General features: G+C 40.5%; 1 protein-coding gene across 1 annotated transcript; it reads left to right on the forward strand.

The window, feature by feature from the left end:
• The first annotated feature begins 546 nt into the window (after window positions 1–546).
• LOC125315524 (disease resistance protein RPV1-like) lies at window positions 547–1,572 on the forward strand. Its single transcript, XM_048280701.1, has one exon. It carries the CDS (start codon window positions 547–549, stop codon window positions 1,570–1,572), a length of 1,026 nt encoding a protein of 341 aa, XP_048136658.1.
• The last annotated feature ends 15,141 nt before the right edge of the window (window positions 1,573–16,713 follow it).

The raw sequence follows: 16,713 nt of genomic DNA on the forward strand, positions 1-16,713 counted from the left end.
GTTCAAAAACTTACAGAGCTTGAGGTTCCTTGAATTGAGGGCGGCAGCTTTAAGTGGAGACTTTAACCAACTGTTTTCACAATTAAGATGGCTTCGGTGGTGTGGCATTGAACCTGGATCTTTTTCGGCAACCAATTTGCATTTGCCAAATTTATTGGTGCTGCATTTGCCATGGAATGATATGACAGATCATTGGGGAGGATGGAGTTCAATCATGGTAAAATGGAAAAAAGACATCCTACGCAGTTTTTACGTTTGTTCTGTTTTGTTGATCAACTCATTTTTTTTTACGGCTTATTCTTCTTTGTATAGGTGGCAAAGCGGTTGAAAGTTCTCAACGTTGCATATTGTAGACAATTAAGATGTACCCCTGATCTCTCGGCTTTCACGGAGTTGGAGATTCTTATCTTGAATGACTGTTACGAACTAGAGCAAATCCACCATTCTATTGGCGAGGTCAAGAGCCTCGTTTCGTTAGACTTGACGGGTTGTTGCAGGCTCAAGGAACTACCGGAAGAAGTGGGCGAATTAGAAGAACTAAAAGAAATGATTTTAGACTTCTCTGGTCTTACAAAGATTCCGACATCAATTGGTTCTTTGAAGAATCTAGAGAAACTGAGTGCCCGCTACTGTTCGTCATTGAGAGAAATCCCTAGCACAATTGGGAATCTGCAGAGTCTGCAACATCTGGACCTTGGTCATTCTACGATCGAAAAGCTACCCACTTCTATTGGAAGGTTGAAGAAACTGTGGACGCTGAGACTCCAATCATGTAAATGTCTGAAAGGGGAAATTCCAAGTGAAATTGATGACTTGTCTTCGCTCGAGATTCTCGACTTCAGCAAAGCAGCTATAACTTACCTGCCAAAAAGCATCCGGAATCTTTCTTCTCTCCAACACCTTAACCTATCAGCCTGTAACAAGCTCCAGTCACTGCCGGAGCTACCTTCCAACTTAACATATTTGACGGCCTCTGGTTGGAGTCCCAAGTTGCCACAGCTTTCTTGCCTGATCCACCTAGAACAACTCCATCTTCATGTATGCTTTGAAGTTAAAGACCTCCCGGTGCTTCCGTCAAAACTCTTGAAACTTTCTCTTGTCACGTGTCCTGAGCTTAGTAAATGTCAGCTTGACGGACTCAAGAATTTGGAAGAGTTGTCGATAGAAATATGCTGTTCAATAGAAAGATTGGACCTTTCACTGTTAGATCGACTGAAACGATTACGCGTGAAGAGTTGCTATTTTCTAGTTGAGATTCAGGGCCTCGATAATTTGGAGTTGTTGGAGGAGATATCTGTAATGGACTGCAAGTCCATTCAAAGGCTGATCCTTCCAAAATTACAGCATTTGAAGCACTTAATGGCTATCTATTGCAAAAATCTAGTTGAAATTCAAGGTCTTGGTATGGCGGAGCACTTGGAGATGTTGGATATCAAAAATTGCGGGTCAATTGAAAGGTTACCCGACTTGTCATGCTTTGTGACCCTGAAAGTGTTGAACATAACAGAGTGCAAATCCTTGGAAGAACTACCAAACCTGTCAAAATTTGAAAATCTCACAATTATAAGATAAGGTATTTGCTCGGTGTTTCAAAGATTCCTAGGGTTGGGGAATCAAGATCTCTAATATGCATAGATATCAAAGGATGTGAATGAATGGAGACTTTGCTGGATTTGTCGGGATGTGAGAAGTTACAATCTCTAGTGGCATGAGATTGCCAGAAACTTATTCAGCTTCGGCGACTTGTAAAGGTGCGACTCATCAGCTATCATTTATTCTTCTGAGATTCATGACATAATTTTGATCACTAGCTTCACTTGACAAGAAGGTTTTCCTTGGCAGGATTCTGTACTTTCCCAAATTCCTCCTCTTGCATGAATGAAGGAGTGGGGGAGTTGGTCGTAGAAGCCATTTGTTATCTAGTGAGATCCTTCATCCTTGAGCGACGAGCTTGCGCGAACGGAGTAAAACTTTTCTCGAAGCTATACCTTATTTCAGAATGATTTGCTCCTCACGGGGTATCTATTTGTCTGATTTTGGAAACTCCAGATTTATAGCGAGTTTTTGCAGACTGCAAATAAATTAGAGCCTTGCGAGGCAAGGAATGCCAAAATCAACATAGGTAGAAAAGAATTGCTTATGGATTTACAGTTCCCCCCTCGGTAAACCGAGGATTTGAAATTTTCATGTAGAGTCTGATCATCTTCTGCTACTCAATACACTAACCGCGCCCACAATCCACTTTCTCTGTGTCTGAAATCAATATTTTCTTCGAAAAATTCCTTGTCTAATTTGAATTCCTGTGTGAGTCCCTTTGCATGTCAAATTTGGCTATGGCAGATATCCTGCTCAGAACAAACACCTTTCGATTTTGCATGGTGATCGAAAACCCTGTCAAGTTTCTTATTATTCCCTTGATGTTCCTCTTGAACCTTCCAAAACAAGCATGAATTCGCGGTAAGCTTGAGAAACTGAGCTGAAATAAAAATGAAGGTTCTAGGTTTTCCTGGTTGGTGATTAAAATTTAATAAAAAAGAGTAGTACTTTTGGCTAGTCTGTCATGTATGAATGTGGACCATCCTTTTATAACCAGTAGTCAAACTAATTTTTGAAATATTTTCAAGCAAGGTAAACTGGTGCTGCTTTTGTGACAGGCTGGTTGATCTATGTAATGATCAAGGCATACTTTTGAGCTTCGGTTCAATGAGCTGTGTGGATGACCTTTTCATTGGACCTCTAGAAATTTGCAAATTATTCTGCATCCTGTTTGATCCTATTGTCGTCACAGAATAGTTTTATCACATGATTGATCTAGTCTGGCGAACTTGGCTGAGGAACTTCAATTTCATACCAGAGACCGATCAAAATGAAGAACGAGGGGTTTTCCAAAGGAAGCATCAGCAACAGCTGGGGGCTTATCTTGCGCGCCAACCTTGAAGTGGCTCGTGGGCCAACTCGAGTGCCCTGAGGAAGTTTCGGTGCTTATCAAGATCCAAACGCTTGATATGGTCTCAACAGCACGCACCACAATGATCGTGAATGTAATTTCAAATGAATCTGCTTTCTGTATGTTCCTTAGGTTCTACCTCTCTGTTAATCAAATACGTATATGATAATTATTCTATATGTCACCCTAATGCAGAGCTGTTTGATGCGGTTGCGTTCTAATGGCGTCACTCCCAAAACTCAATGAAGCTCTGCAGAGGGAGGTATGCATTGCCAGTCGTAGAAATCAGTGTAAAAGGATGCATGATGACGATCTCCTCCGTTCTATCAGTTTATTACTGTGATAATATCCTTTGAATGTCGTCATATATGTTTCTGATTTGATTAGCTCAGTTCCCATATATGGGTAACAAGCACACATATCTGTTCTGTAGTTTAGGCACTTCCGCTTTTCAGCATGATCTTATTAACATCAGTTCTGTTCCTAAACTCAAACAAGGAAAGTTTTGCTAATTGCTCACTTCTCCTGACTCTGTTATTTTATTTTTCATCGGCCAGCTAATGAAGTCTCTGTCAATAGCGGTCCAACTGCGAATTAATTAGAGACAACTGGAATGTGTGGCAAGATACGTCCCTAGATTTTGGTGTTGATGCGAGTGAAGTTTATGCATTTGTACCTCATCTTTCACGGGGAAAATTGTGATGCTACGATCTCAAGTATGGTCTTTGAGTGATAATTAGTTTTATCCTATCCTTCTTGTGTAGATTCAAGCTGCATTTCATGAAATTCGGAGAAAGTCCCCCAAACACCACAGGATGGAGATGCAGGAAGGAATGATCTGCCATGAGACATTGTGGAAAGGAGTTCCAAAGTTCTTCGCCTTTGGCATTTACCTTGTGCTGTGTTGCTAATACTTTTCATAGGATTCTGCAAGCTTTGACATCACGCAATTCTTTAGCAAAGGCCAAATCTCAAAATGGTAGCAGGAAGACAGCATGTGCAGGTGGCATCATACGTGAAGTTGAGCACAAAATAAAATTTGTTAACAAGAAGAAGTTGTCTCCTTCATGCTACAAAAATTTGTCTCTGGAAGGGAAATTTATTTTCTCGGAGAAGACGAAGGTCGGGGAAATACCAAACGATATGTCAATTGCAGCCAAGAGTTTCAATGAAGTGGATTCCAAGAACGAAGTGGATTCCAAGAACTCAGTAGCTTTTCATTTCGAACAATTTTGGAAGCAGATAAGTGTCCATCGGTGTACAATCATCTCTCTGGTCCGGTTATGTCGGGAAAAATCGGTATTTCGCAATCACCATAATCGTGTAATCTCAAACTCTGATCCATTTACACATGAATCTAGAAAGCGAAAGAGAGACAGCCGTACATTTTCATACCTGAAACGAACTTCATCTTTATGTTCTGCAGTTTAGGCACATCAGTTTTTCAGCATAATCTTATTAGCACCAGTTCTTTTAGTTGCGGTCCAACTGCGAACTAATCAGAAGCACCTGAAATGTTGGGCAAGATATGTCCCCAGATTATGGAGTTGGTGCAAATAATGTCTATGCATTTGCTACGATCTCGAATATCTTCTTTTATTGATGATTATGTGAGTCCGACCATAACGACCAAATTTATTATCTTCATGCTTTCCTTCTTTTTTTTTTTTTTCTAGGTGGGTACCTCTTGGATTCTGAGTTTGTTCCCACTGGTTCATTAATACCGATTATCCTAGTGAATTTTAATCCTCTCCTTCTTGTGTAGGTTTAACCTGCATGCTTTTCATGAAATTCGGAGGAAGTCCCCAAACACCGTAGGATGGAGATGCGGGCAGGTCATGAGGCATTATGGAAAGGCGCTCCGAGGTTCTTCGCTATTGACGATTATCGTGTGCCCCGAGTTGTTAATGCTCTTGATAGGATTCTCAAAATAAAGCGACCACTTCTCATGGTGGTGTACCGGTCCTTTGCAAGCTTTGACATCGTGTTATTCTTTAGCAAAGGCCGAATCTGAAATTTGCTTGCAGGAAGACCACATGTGCAGGTGGCTCTGTGTGTGAAGTTTAGGTAGTGAATCAAATTTGTTAACACGATTACTGTCGAAAAACTATTTTTGTGGAAAAAGCGAATGTCGTGGAATCGGCAAATCATCTGCCAATTGCGGCCGAGAGTTTCAATGAAAGAAGACAGTAGTTTCTCATTTGAAAGGTTTTTTAACGGAAAATTAAACCATTGTCGCATCGTTCGCGAGAGGATGTTAGAGTGAGGAATGCCAATTTTATTGGAGATTTATCGAAGCTATTATCTGAATTAAAATAGCTTGAGTGTTGGGGATGTCCTACGGCTTTGAGACGACGGATTTGCATTGGGAGAAATTACATGTGCTGGTGCAGGTGTTGATGTCGAGCAAAATCAGAGATCATGGGAAGCATGGAGTTCAATCATGGTAAGATGGAAGAAAAAAATAAAGCACGTCCACTTTTTCTTTTCATATTAATTTTTATCAGTCGAATCATCTGCAATCGCTAAATACTGCAACATCTTTCGTTCTTGTAGATGGCAAAGCAGCTGAGAGTCCTGTGACTTGCAGATCGCTATTTTCGCGAAGTACGCTCGACCTCTCAGCTATCAAACATTTAGAGCTTCTCATCCTTAAGGATTGTACCGGACCGGAGCAGATTCGCCGTTCTATCAGTGACGTTAAGAGCCTCATTTCCTTGGACTTTGAGGAATTGCAAGATGCCTCGGGAGTTAATCTCCACTTCTTATATACATATAATTGAACGGGAACAACTCTTTGTCTCAACAGCACCATCGAATGAAAAAACAATTAAAAATCACATTTGGCCAATCTGATTTGAGAGTTATGCCAACCCATGTATAGAAAGAGTGACAACATGAAGATATTCCCTCCTTTAACCTCCCGAAAATCCGAGTATGTCCTAACAGCAGCAGAAGAAGGAAACACTGTGATTACATCTGTTTCTTTAGTTTCGTCCAATGTATGATTGAATCAAATTCGATGAGCAAGGCCGTTTAAATCTAGACACGTGTGAATTATGAATGGCTAACTAGAAAAGTAGAACGACTTTCAACGTAATATTCATAGCACAACTAGCGAATTTGTTAGAAATTTTTTTTTTATCTATTTGTTAGAAAGTTGGAGGCATAAGAATATTGTTATAGGTTCATATTCGACATTGCAAATTATTAAAATAAATTAGACTGCTTCAATAGTGTCCGTGAACTCACAAAAAAAAAAAAAGAGAAATAAAAGAGTAGTGTCGGTGAAGGGTGCGACCATGCATGCAGTGATAATATTAACTGATATTGCATTCGTGTTATATATATCAAGATGAAGGGGCCTGTCCCATTCCCTTTCCTTGCCCCGACGACAACGCAATCCTTTTATTTCTAACTTGAGTTTTACTAAATGTCAATTAGTGTCAAATTTGGATCTTACATGTAACGACCCAATCCAATATAAAGTGGGGAGTGATCGCCGAGGCCAAAGAGCCTAAACAATGAGCGGCCCTAGCAGGGGTCTAGGTCGACAAAGGAGGCATGATTGAATTGAATTATGCAATGAACAGAGGGAGAGCGATTTCGAGAGTCGCCTTTTGACATGTGTGTGTACATACACGTGCACACACGTGAAAATTGAAATTACTTCACGGAGAGTCGCTTTTTGATATATCGACAATACTTAACTTTGGAACATCAAGCTTTAGCATGCTCAGGTGGGAACATTTCCGGGATGGGTGATTTATTAGGAAGGCGCTCACCCATACACCAAAAGGATAAAATCGTGAGGCTTGGTGTGGAATGGGCCAAAGAAAGCAATATCTCAATGAGTTAAATCCAAGTTGTCACAATATGATATCGGAGCGGGGATCCCTCCAAGAAGTGTGTGGTTCGGGACGAATAATGCGGAAGTTGGTGGGCTTGTAATGACCTGATTCGATAGGGGCGGAGAGTGGCCATTGAGGTCGGAGAGCTTGGACAATAAGAGGCTTTTGATAGGTTTTTAGGATTATAATGTGGCAGGAATAAACTGAGTTACGCACCAAATAAGGAGGAGCGACTCTTAGATATGTGTGTGTGTGTGTGTGTGTGTGTGTGTGTGTGATAATTGAAATTAACTCACAGGAGAGACACTTTGATACATTGATAATACTTAGCTTTGGAACTCCAAACTTAAGTGTGCTTAGTTGACAATACTTTCACCCATTCAAACCTGGCAGCTTGAAGCTGCCGTCAGAATCCAGCGTTAGAAAACTGAGTTAACGACGGATGTAAACTTTGCACCTCACGTCACTTTTGGCGAGTGCCGTCGATAGCGGGGGCAAACGTAGCCTTCCGGGGGGACAAGGGTTCTTGCTCTTTGAGGAGGACCTAAACAATAATGTTATATTATGACCCAAAGAAAAAAAAGAGAAAATCAATCATGTTATATGGTGCTGGGCCTTGACCCAAGCCCATGGGAGTTGCGGTCGGTTGTTGATGAATGCAAAGATAGGCTGGCTCGGTTCGTCTTCACTGCTCTAATTTATAATCCTCGTGAAGTAAGTTAAGCTGCGGACCGGATCGCGAAAGCCTATCGAAGAAAAGCCCTCCCCCTCTCTTCCCCCACCAAAAAAAAAAAAAAAAAAAAGCCCCAGCTTCAGCAGGGCATTGCTCGAGATTCTGTACACGTCAAGGCCTGAAACAAATTCAGCGAGGAGGGTTTAATGGTTGTTCTTAGCGTCGATTCTTCCAAATAGTCCAAGGTGCAAAGCTCCATCAATCGTGGGGAATTTTGCAAAAGAGTATTTACAAACTTAATTTTGCCCCCAGTCTTTCGTTGTCATCCCCGAAGCATTGGAATTTCATGCTACGCAAGGTGGATTTGTTCCGTTGATGCTCGTCCCGGACATTCCAACTAGGCAAAGTTAATCTACCATGCTATACCATATACGCCGGTGGTTTTGATGCGAGCTTAAGAGTAAAATCAATCAGGCAAACTACTACTCCAATTTCGCTGAAAACCCAGTCTAAGGAATTAGCTGCCGCAGTCCAAACAAGTCCGAGAAGTCGGGAAGGAGCAACGAACTAGCCACAAAGGATTGTGCTTAAAAGCTTGTAGAGTTTGTAATGCTATCCGCGCTTTGCCCGAACTGAGTTCATGACATAATGCGCTGAAAATCTTAAAGGAAATGGAACAGAATGTCTTCGAAGTTCGAACCGTTGAAGTTTGCTCGTAAAACAAACAAAATAAAAAGTTACCTTTCTAATCCCACATATGATAAAAAGAACGGTGCAAATTTCTTTATTAGTTAGAAAGCTGTTATAGTCTTTCAAAATAAAGAAATGGGCAAGTGGTTAGACCCCACTATACTCGTGTGCGGGTGCGCGTATGATTGCGCAATTATTAAACGCACTTTACACACTTGCGCGGTCGCGGTCTGGATTTCACACTATTCAGCAACTATTTTTATATTTTATTTTTCGAAATAATAATAATAATTGACTGTTGAACTTTACCTAAACAGTGCGATTGTTCACATAGGACTTAAATTTAATTTCTATTTATTATTATTATTATTATTATTATTATTATTATTATTATTATTTAATTTCGAATTTTTATACAATGAAGAGTTATAATTTTTTAGACGCGACAATTTTCGGACAATGAAAGGTTGTGTCCGTCCGAATTAGCAATTTTGAACACGAATAGGTGTGTCCGAATTGTGATTTTTCAGACATGAACAATTGTATCCAAACGTTGTTGACGCCTAAATTTTGACTAATATATTTTTTTTTGCATAAAAATTATAAAAATCATCTCACATATTTATTTGTTAGCATGCATTGCATTGGCATATAATTGGTTTGGCGTAACATTTGAGCTTAATTTAATGGGCATCTGGACTTGATATGGGGTGAAAAATGTAGCAAGAATATTTGGACTTGAAAGAAATATTTTCTCAAGGACTGTATTGCAAATACTTAAAACTTCGGGGAATGTATTGCAAATACTTGAAACTTCGTGGACTGTATTGCAAATACTTGAAACTTCGGGGACTGCATTGCAAATACCAAAAGAAGATGAAGAAGGGAAGATGATGAAGAGAAGATGAAGAAGGGAAGATGATGAAGAGAAGGTGATGAAGAGAAGTTGATGAAGGGAAGATGATGAAGGGAAGGTGATGAAGAGAAGATGAAGAAGGGAAGATAATGAATGGAAGGTGATGAAGAGAAGATGATGAAGAGAAGATGAAGAAGGGAAGATGATGAAAAGATGATGGAGAAATTTGGCTATAAAAGAGGGAGAGTTCTTGAGAATTGGGGAGGAGAATTTTTGTGGAAGAGAATTTAGAGAGCTCTTGAGAGGAGTTTTAGAGAGAAAATTTGAGAAAAGGGGGAGTGGAAGAGAATTGAGAGAGTTTTGAGAGAGTTTTTGAGAGGAATTTTTAGAGAGGAAAAAAAGAGTTCTTGAGAAAAATCAGAAGAGAAAATTCGAGAGTGAAGAAAAGAGTTTTAGTCGAGCATCATCTTCGACGAGTCCCGACACATATTTCGCCCCTCGCAACCCAACAACGCCATTGCTTGCCATTTTCGACGACAACCGCGTTCTTCCACTCCGAGATCTTGAAGGGAGCTATAACGTGTATGTGAGTAAGATTTTGTGTAATAGAAGGTAATCATTTCCATCTCAATCTACAAAAATGTAATCGTCTGGTTTGAACATTTGTTTGTTTATTTTAGACATGCCACGTGTTCCAAATTTTAGCATTATTACATGTTAATTTATTTCTGTAAATACTCGTGCTTGGTTGCGCTTTCTTTCTTTCTAAATCATCCATGGTGTATATCGCACAAAGTTCAATATTTTACATTCTCATAAAAAAGAAGATAAAAAAACAAAAAAATTGCATCTTTGAATTTCAAGTAAAATCCATCAAAATTGCCAAATCAAATATTTTTCATGAAAATGGTACCGAAAGGGCGTTAGAGAAATCTGACGTAACCAAATCCCCGAATTCAAAATCTCCGGTTCGCGGAAATAAGATAGTTTTCTCCCGCTATTTTATTTAGGTTTCTAATCAACCTACCGAAAATGATTAGTGGCGACTCCAAATTCAAAACTCATTGCATGTTAATTATTTGAACCTTAAGTTGCGATTTGGTATGGACTTGGGAGAGTCCGAGTTAGGTTAGTTAATTAATTAACCTGATAATCCATTAGCCCGAAAATCAACCCGTTTATTTTTTTTTAGGTCGCGACAGCTTGGCGACTCCACTGGGGATCCAAAGAGGACTTAGGCCAGATAATTTCATGAAAAAGAAATCACTTGATTTGGTAAACTTTGGTTGAATTCTCATTCTTAGGTGTTAAATGTTTTTGCAGATTGGGAGTTATAAGGGGAGGAGTGATCGGCTAACCCTTTGTTTTGCGGGTTTGGTGAATTGGAATTGTGATTTAACTTTTGAATCATTGAAGCGGTGTTTGCCTTTAATTGTTGTGCATGATTTATCGTATTTGCACTACACCGCACATAACCCGTGACCGGACCCGGGTCACAGTAATAGTTTTAAGATGGTATTTAGATGGTTCTTTAACCTTGGTGGTAAGGTTTCGCTAAAGGTTATCCCATCCGGATCCCGAAATTTTTTCCAAAAAATGGCTCAAGGGTCGTTCTCATACACGTGAGGCTACGATGCATGAGAATTGCCCTTGTCGACCGAACCAAGCCGAAGTGATTGGACCCGACTAGTCATGACTATTGTACGCGAGGTAGCGACTAGTCATGATGATTGCGCGCGAGGCTGCGACATGTCATTTCGTTCATCATTTCACTTTGCAAAAGCCTTTTGGATAGATAGAATAAGATTTAAACTCACAATTCATGCGCATGTCTTTGTGATTGGCATTTTCTTCGTATGAGAGGTAATTTCTTATCTCTTGTACCCTGTTATCTCATTTTTATTTTGGGCCGGTCCATGGTTTAGGTTGATTGTTTAGAAGTTTCATTGTCTTATTTCCAATTTCGTACTTTGCTTCCGTAGCGTTTACAATTTCATCGGTTGTCCTCAATTCTGATTTGGCTTATTCCTGTTGTACGATTTTCACTAAATTCTACGATCGAGCTTTGAGTAAGTGCCAAACACGAAAGTTGTAGACCTATGTTTCAACTAATATCTTGCAAAATTTCAGAATTAAATTCATAATTTAAGATGGCCCTTCGTTTTTTCAACAACATGCGGTTATAACAGTTTTCTGAACGTGATTTTTTTGGAAAGACACATTAAACTGATTTGATCCGTGCATTTCTAGTCTGATTGGCCAACATAAAAGTTGTTCATCACCTTCTCAACTACAAGTTCGTAAAATTTGGACATGTTTTGATCAACGTACGAATTAATACGAATTGTTTCGTAAAAGCGGACAAACTGAAAATTACATGTTTCAATCCTTTGGTCATAATCACTTTGTTCATTTGAGTTTAGAGGGATGTCATGGGCCGGCTCGCTATTCTTGCTCCCTGTACTCATTTTGGGTTTGTTACTGCGTACAGGTAATTTATCACGGATCCTCCACATATTACTCGATCGGTCGCAAAGAGGATGGCCGACATTAACGCCGCCGTTAGTGCTGCCCTAGACGAGAAACTTGGCTTCTTGATCGAGCGCTTTGAAGGGATGATGTCCCGAAAGATGGAAGAAATGATGGCCGCCTTCACCGCCAAACTTCAATCATCCGCCGCCAGCCCGCCGCTTCTCGCTTTAGTTCCTCCTACGGACAACTTCGGTAAAGCCCCGGAAGCTACTCCCTATCCGACAATGCCGCTAGAGGATGTGATCATCACAGGTGTAAACTCGAGCACGCCGCCCGTAGTCCCAATCCCTCAAGCCGGTCCCGTGGCCCCCGGATTGAATGGTGATGCGGCCAAGCTGTTGATCCAAATGGAACAGAGGATCCGAGAGGTTGAGGGGACTCACAACATACCCCGGATTGACCTGTCTGTCTTTTCAAAGATCACAATGCCGGAGAAGTTCAAGATGCCCGACTTCGAGGAGTATGATGGGACTTCCAACCCAATTCAGCACGACCAACGGCTGTACTCAAAATAATGAATATAGACGGACTCACCATGCAAAGTGTCACGAATCACCTTCAAAGGTTCAAAGATAAGCCGAGGAAGCACGATGCGACTTGGAATCAAGGCGACCGGACCAAAGTTGGTTGGAAGATCAATACTTGGAAAAACCTACCGAGCAAAAGGTACCCGGCCACTTCCCAATCAAGAATACGAGCCATACCAACCTTCCCCTGGTGGTTCTAGCAGCAGACCAGTTGATCATCCCTACAAGTTCCCGAGCAACGGCGGAAGCTCAAGCTCAAGGAGTCAGATCGCTCACGGCGAAAACAAAGTGGGAAATCTGTCGCCCGTGTTAGCAAGTAACAATGCCCAATTCGAGTATCAATTGCTCGAATCAATCAGAAGATTACTTTAATGATGAGCTCACCACCTTGATAAGCCGGTTCGGAGCTGAAGGACCTCCCGAGTTGTGATCCGAAGCAAGTGATTATGGATCCTCAAACAACAATCGTGGGTGTATGATCCAAGACAAAATCGATCGATCATTGGAATGGCCAGCAAAAGAGGTGGAACCAATCTCGCATGAATACTCCTTTAATTCCATGTATAGTTCCCCTGCGTGAGATATTTTTTACTTTCTAGCTGTCTAGAATTTGTCTAGAGTTAAAGGGCGAATTTTCTCCTATCTTATCAAATGCGTAAGTTCCTTGTTAAGCTAGGCCCGTAGCAAATCAATTTGTGGACGACGCCCCTGAACGCCCGTAAAGAGAGATTCCGAATAGCCTTACTTGGGAGAATACGAGTAAAAGACCAAGCGGGCTCAAAGATGGGTAACTCCGTATCGTCCCAATTGGCTCTCGATCATTTCAAACTCTGATTTAAGCTTATTTCATTCTCGACAGGGGATTGCCAATTGTTTTGAGAACAATATAGCAAAAAGCGAACCAACCGTGGACGCCAACATCACCACGACCTAGTGGTTGGGGGAATGACAGTGGTCCGAGGCGTCCCAGGTTCGATCCCGGGATTTGGCATCAATGTACAAATAATAAAAACCTTTTTGCTTCGCAGTTCAATGCCGATTGAAACTCAACCCAGATGGTTACAAGACCGGAGAGATAACATCCCGGACATACAATCCGATTCAGATGAGTTGATCTTTTCAAATTCAAAGTTCGCAAGGAATATGTACAAGGGTAAAGCGGTATCGTTTCAACTCGTTTAGAACATGAGAACGTACATTGATGCTTTCCATTTTGATTTTTACAGGGGTCACTGCCTTTCCGGATAGGGAAGTATCCATTCTCCCTGAAAAATTAATGAAATAAGAAATTCCTGGAGCCTTTGACAATCTCATGTCTCGAACCGGATAATGAAGTTTTGCAACTCATTTGCATGAGCGAGGGCAACTCCCAATCCACGCCCCTAAGAAGTTTCTTATGTGCTTGCGAATTCTGTCCATCAAGATAAAAAGTTGCTGCATTTTATATGCTCAAAAACACTCATACATTGCATAGTTTGCGCATGACTGTTCCTCATGTTTAATTTACCAACTCTGAATAAGGAACATGAACTACATAAGATACATCAAATGTATGGAATGGGGCAGGGCAGGATGATGAAAGGCAATCCTTTCCCAAACACGTCCCATTTTTTCGGGAGAGTTGAACGGTGGCTAAGTTCCGCATTTCACAAGGTAAAAGGTTTTCTCGCAAAAGGTACGATAGCCGAAATGACAGAGGCATTCAGTTCTCTATCCCAAACACTACGGGTGATCCATTGATTACCCCTTTTGAGCGGTGGTTTCATTTCTTTACCCCCGTGAAGAACCACCCCACGTCGGGGTCCAGACGGGTTAATTCCAGCAGCAACACGAGGTAAATGGTTAGAAATTTTCTTGCTCGGACTAACATTAATCTTCGGGTGTTTCTTTGCATTTATACTCGAATTTTAATTCAAGTGCCTTAGGATGATGAAGAGCATTCACTTCTCTATCCTATACACTTCATTCTTTGCATAGCCCACTTGAGCCTGCAAATTCATTTCTTAAACCCCCGTTGGTGATCATTTGCTCATTCCAAAGACGAATATAGCATTTTCCCAAGGATTAGAATTGGAGATGGTCGGGTCAACAGAGAATTCCCGAATGGACTCATTTCTTGTATGCTAGATTTTTTATGTTTACATAATTTTTCTTTGTAAATGTTTATGTTTGTTGTAATTCCTGGTTCAAAATCATGGGATTATAAAAAAAAAGGAGAGGCAAACCCAGCTTAAAGGAGAAGGGCCCGCTCTCGAAAACAAAAAAAAAAAAAAAAAAAAAAAGCAAAATAAAAAGATGTCGAAGAGCTCTCAAAGAAAAAGGAAAAGAAATTTCTTCTCGAAAAAAAGAAGAAAAAAAAGAAAAATGAGAGTCGGGAGTAAGAAACGCAAAGGCCGATCTCATATGAAAATTTCAAGCATAGGAAAAGCAAAGTGCCTACCAAAAGTAAGGCCAATGCACATTCATTTGTAAAGTACTTCTGAATTTTGAATGTACATTTTTGCATGTTAAGTTGTAAATTCCATGTACATGTTTGCATTGTGTCTCTTGCAAATCCTTGACAGACACTTGTTGTGAAGAAGACTCCCCAAGAAATCGGTTTGCAAAGTGCAATTTTCAGTAGAAATCTACCATCCCTCATTCAATGATGGTATTCTTTCTCAAGACATTTCCAGAAGGCCAAGGTCGGTGACAAGATTGCGATGGTCACCAACATCAAGCCGCTTCTCATACATTTTCCGAGCCAAAACAAATCCTTTCTTTTCCAAGTCCCCGAATCATAACTCACCGTGCAACCCTTCAAAAGTCTTTTCTGACTAGGGCACTTGAGTTAATGTAGGGCTTAATTATTTTAAGCATCGCTCGAAGAAGTTCGAGAAAGATTATTTCTCTCTCATTTTTTGCGGGGTTCTTGACTTGTAAACCCGGAGCAGATAACGAAGAAATTCATTTCAGCAGCCTTGACTCAACTAGAGTCCCCTTTGTAAACCTTTGACCTAGCCCTCATTACGGTCCTAATCAAGACCTCCGGATCAGCTCGGTCGTATCAATTGCGAGATTACTTGGATCCTTATCGAATGCGATGATGGAAAGATTAAGTGATGTCTCTTGAATCCTGCAGACAAGATAAATAGCTTTTCTCGAGAGTGAGAGAAAGCCCTTTTGGACTGAAGTCCCCCCATTCAGCTCACATTCGAGGTATTCGTAATGTGAGAACCTCCCCTGGACAAAATTGGTAATGCAAACTTGACGGAATGGTTATGCATGAACCATAGTATGAGTGATTGCATTATACTCATTGTTGAATATGTTTGTGTGTGTTACCTCTGACATTCTATTATAGGTAATACATTCCCGATGTTCGAGTTCTCTCCCAAGGTCTTGAAATTCATCCAAGGATTATTGAATGAGCAAGTTTTGCTGGCAAATGCCTATCGTGCACGATACGAGCAATCTGTTTCGTTCCTTGATTAATCGTTTGGAGAACCCAGGTAAGTTTTCCGAACCCATTTTCAAATTAACAACTCTTCTGATGATAGTTGTTATGATTCAATTCAGGCAATATGCCCCTTTTGTACTTATCGATTCCATTCGATGGTGCTCCTATCAAATATTGTTCAATTCGGGCAATATGCCTCTTCTGTCAGGTCGTGAAGACATATGCATTGGCGATCTTGACATCTTATCAAATCATAACGACGTAGCTCTTATGATTTCGGTTTCGAATCACGAAGACGTATGCACCGGTGATCTTGACCTTTAGTCGGCTTATAATGACATAGCTCTTATGATTTTCGGCTCCTTTATCAAATCATGAAGACATAAGCACCCATGGTTTTGATCCAAACCAAATCATAATGACGTAGCTCTTATGATTTTGTTTCCCCTTTGTCGAATCGTGAAGACATATGCACTGGCGATTTCAACATTTAATCAACTCACAACGACGTAGCTCTTGTGAACTTGATCTCTTTCCTTTCGACTCACAACGACGTAGCTCTTGTGATCTCAAACGACACACATATTTTGCGCTGTCTCGCACTGGAAAGAAGCCTGCGGTAGCGGATAAGGCATCGATACCTTAAAATCCTTGCATCTCGCAAAAGAAACTTGGAAATTAAGAGAACCATTAGCTTACGAGAAATTTGGTAAAACAGGTATTCTTGTATGCGATCCATGTGCATGTTTCTCTAACATGGAAAAGAGGAATTATGACACATGTTATTTACAGTCTTGCATATCATGCATCACTTCATTACATGAAAAATGGGATTAAAACTCCCGCCAAAAAGTTCATCCATAATTTGCACTGTCAAAATTTAGGATTCAATTTTGTCTTTGAGCGGAACCTCTACGAGCCTCCACTCAAAGAGGGGCAGCTATTGACGCCTAAATTTTGACTAATATATTTTTTTTTGCATAAAAATTATAAAAATCATCTCACATATTTATTTGTTAGCATGCATTGCATTGGCATATAATTGGACGGCGAGAACATTTGAGCTTAATTTAATGGGCATCCGGACTTGACATGGGGTGAAAAATGTAGCAAGAATATTTGGACTTGAAAGAAATATTTTCTCAAGGACTGTATTGCAAATACTTAAAACTTCGGGGAATGTATTGCAAATACTTGA

This window comes from Rhodamnia argentea, chromosome 6, assembly GCF_020921035.1.
Source record: "Rhodamnia argentea isolate NSW1041297 chromosome 6, ASM2092103v1, whole genome shotgun sequence".
NCBI classification, from domain to species: domain Eukaryota; kingdom Viridiplantae; phylum Streptophyta; class Magnoliopsida; order Myrtales; family Myrtaceae; genus Rhodamnia; species Rhodamnia argentea.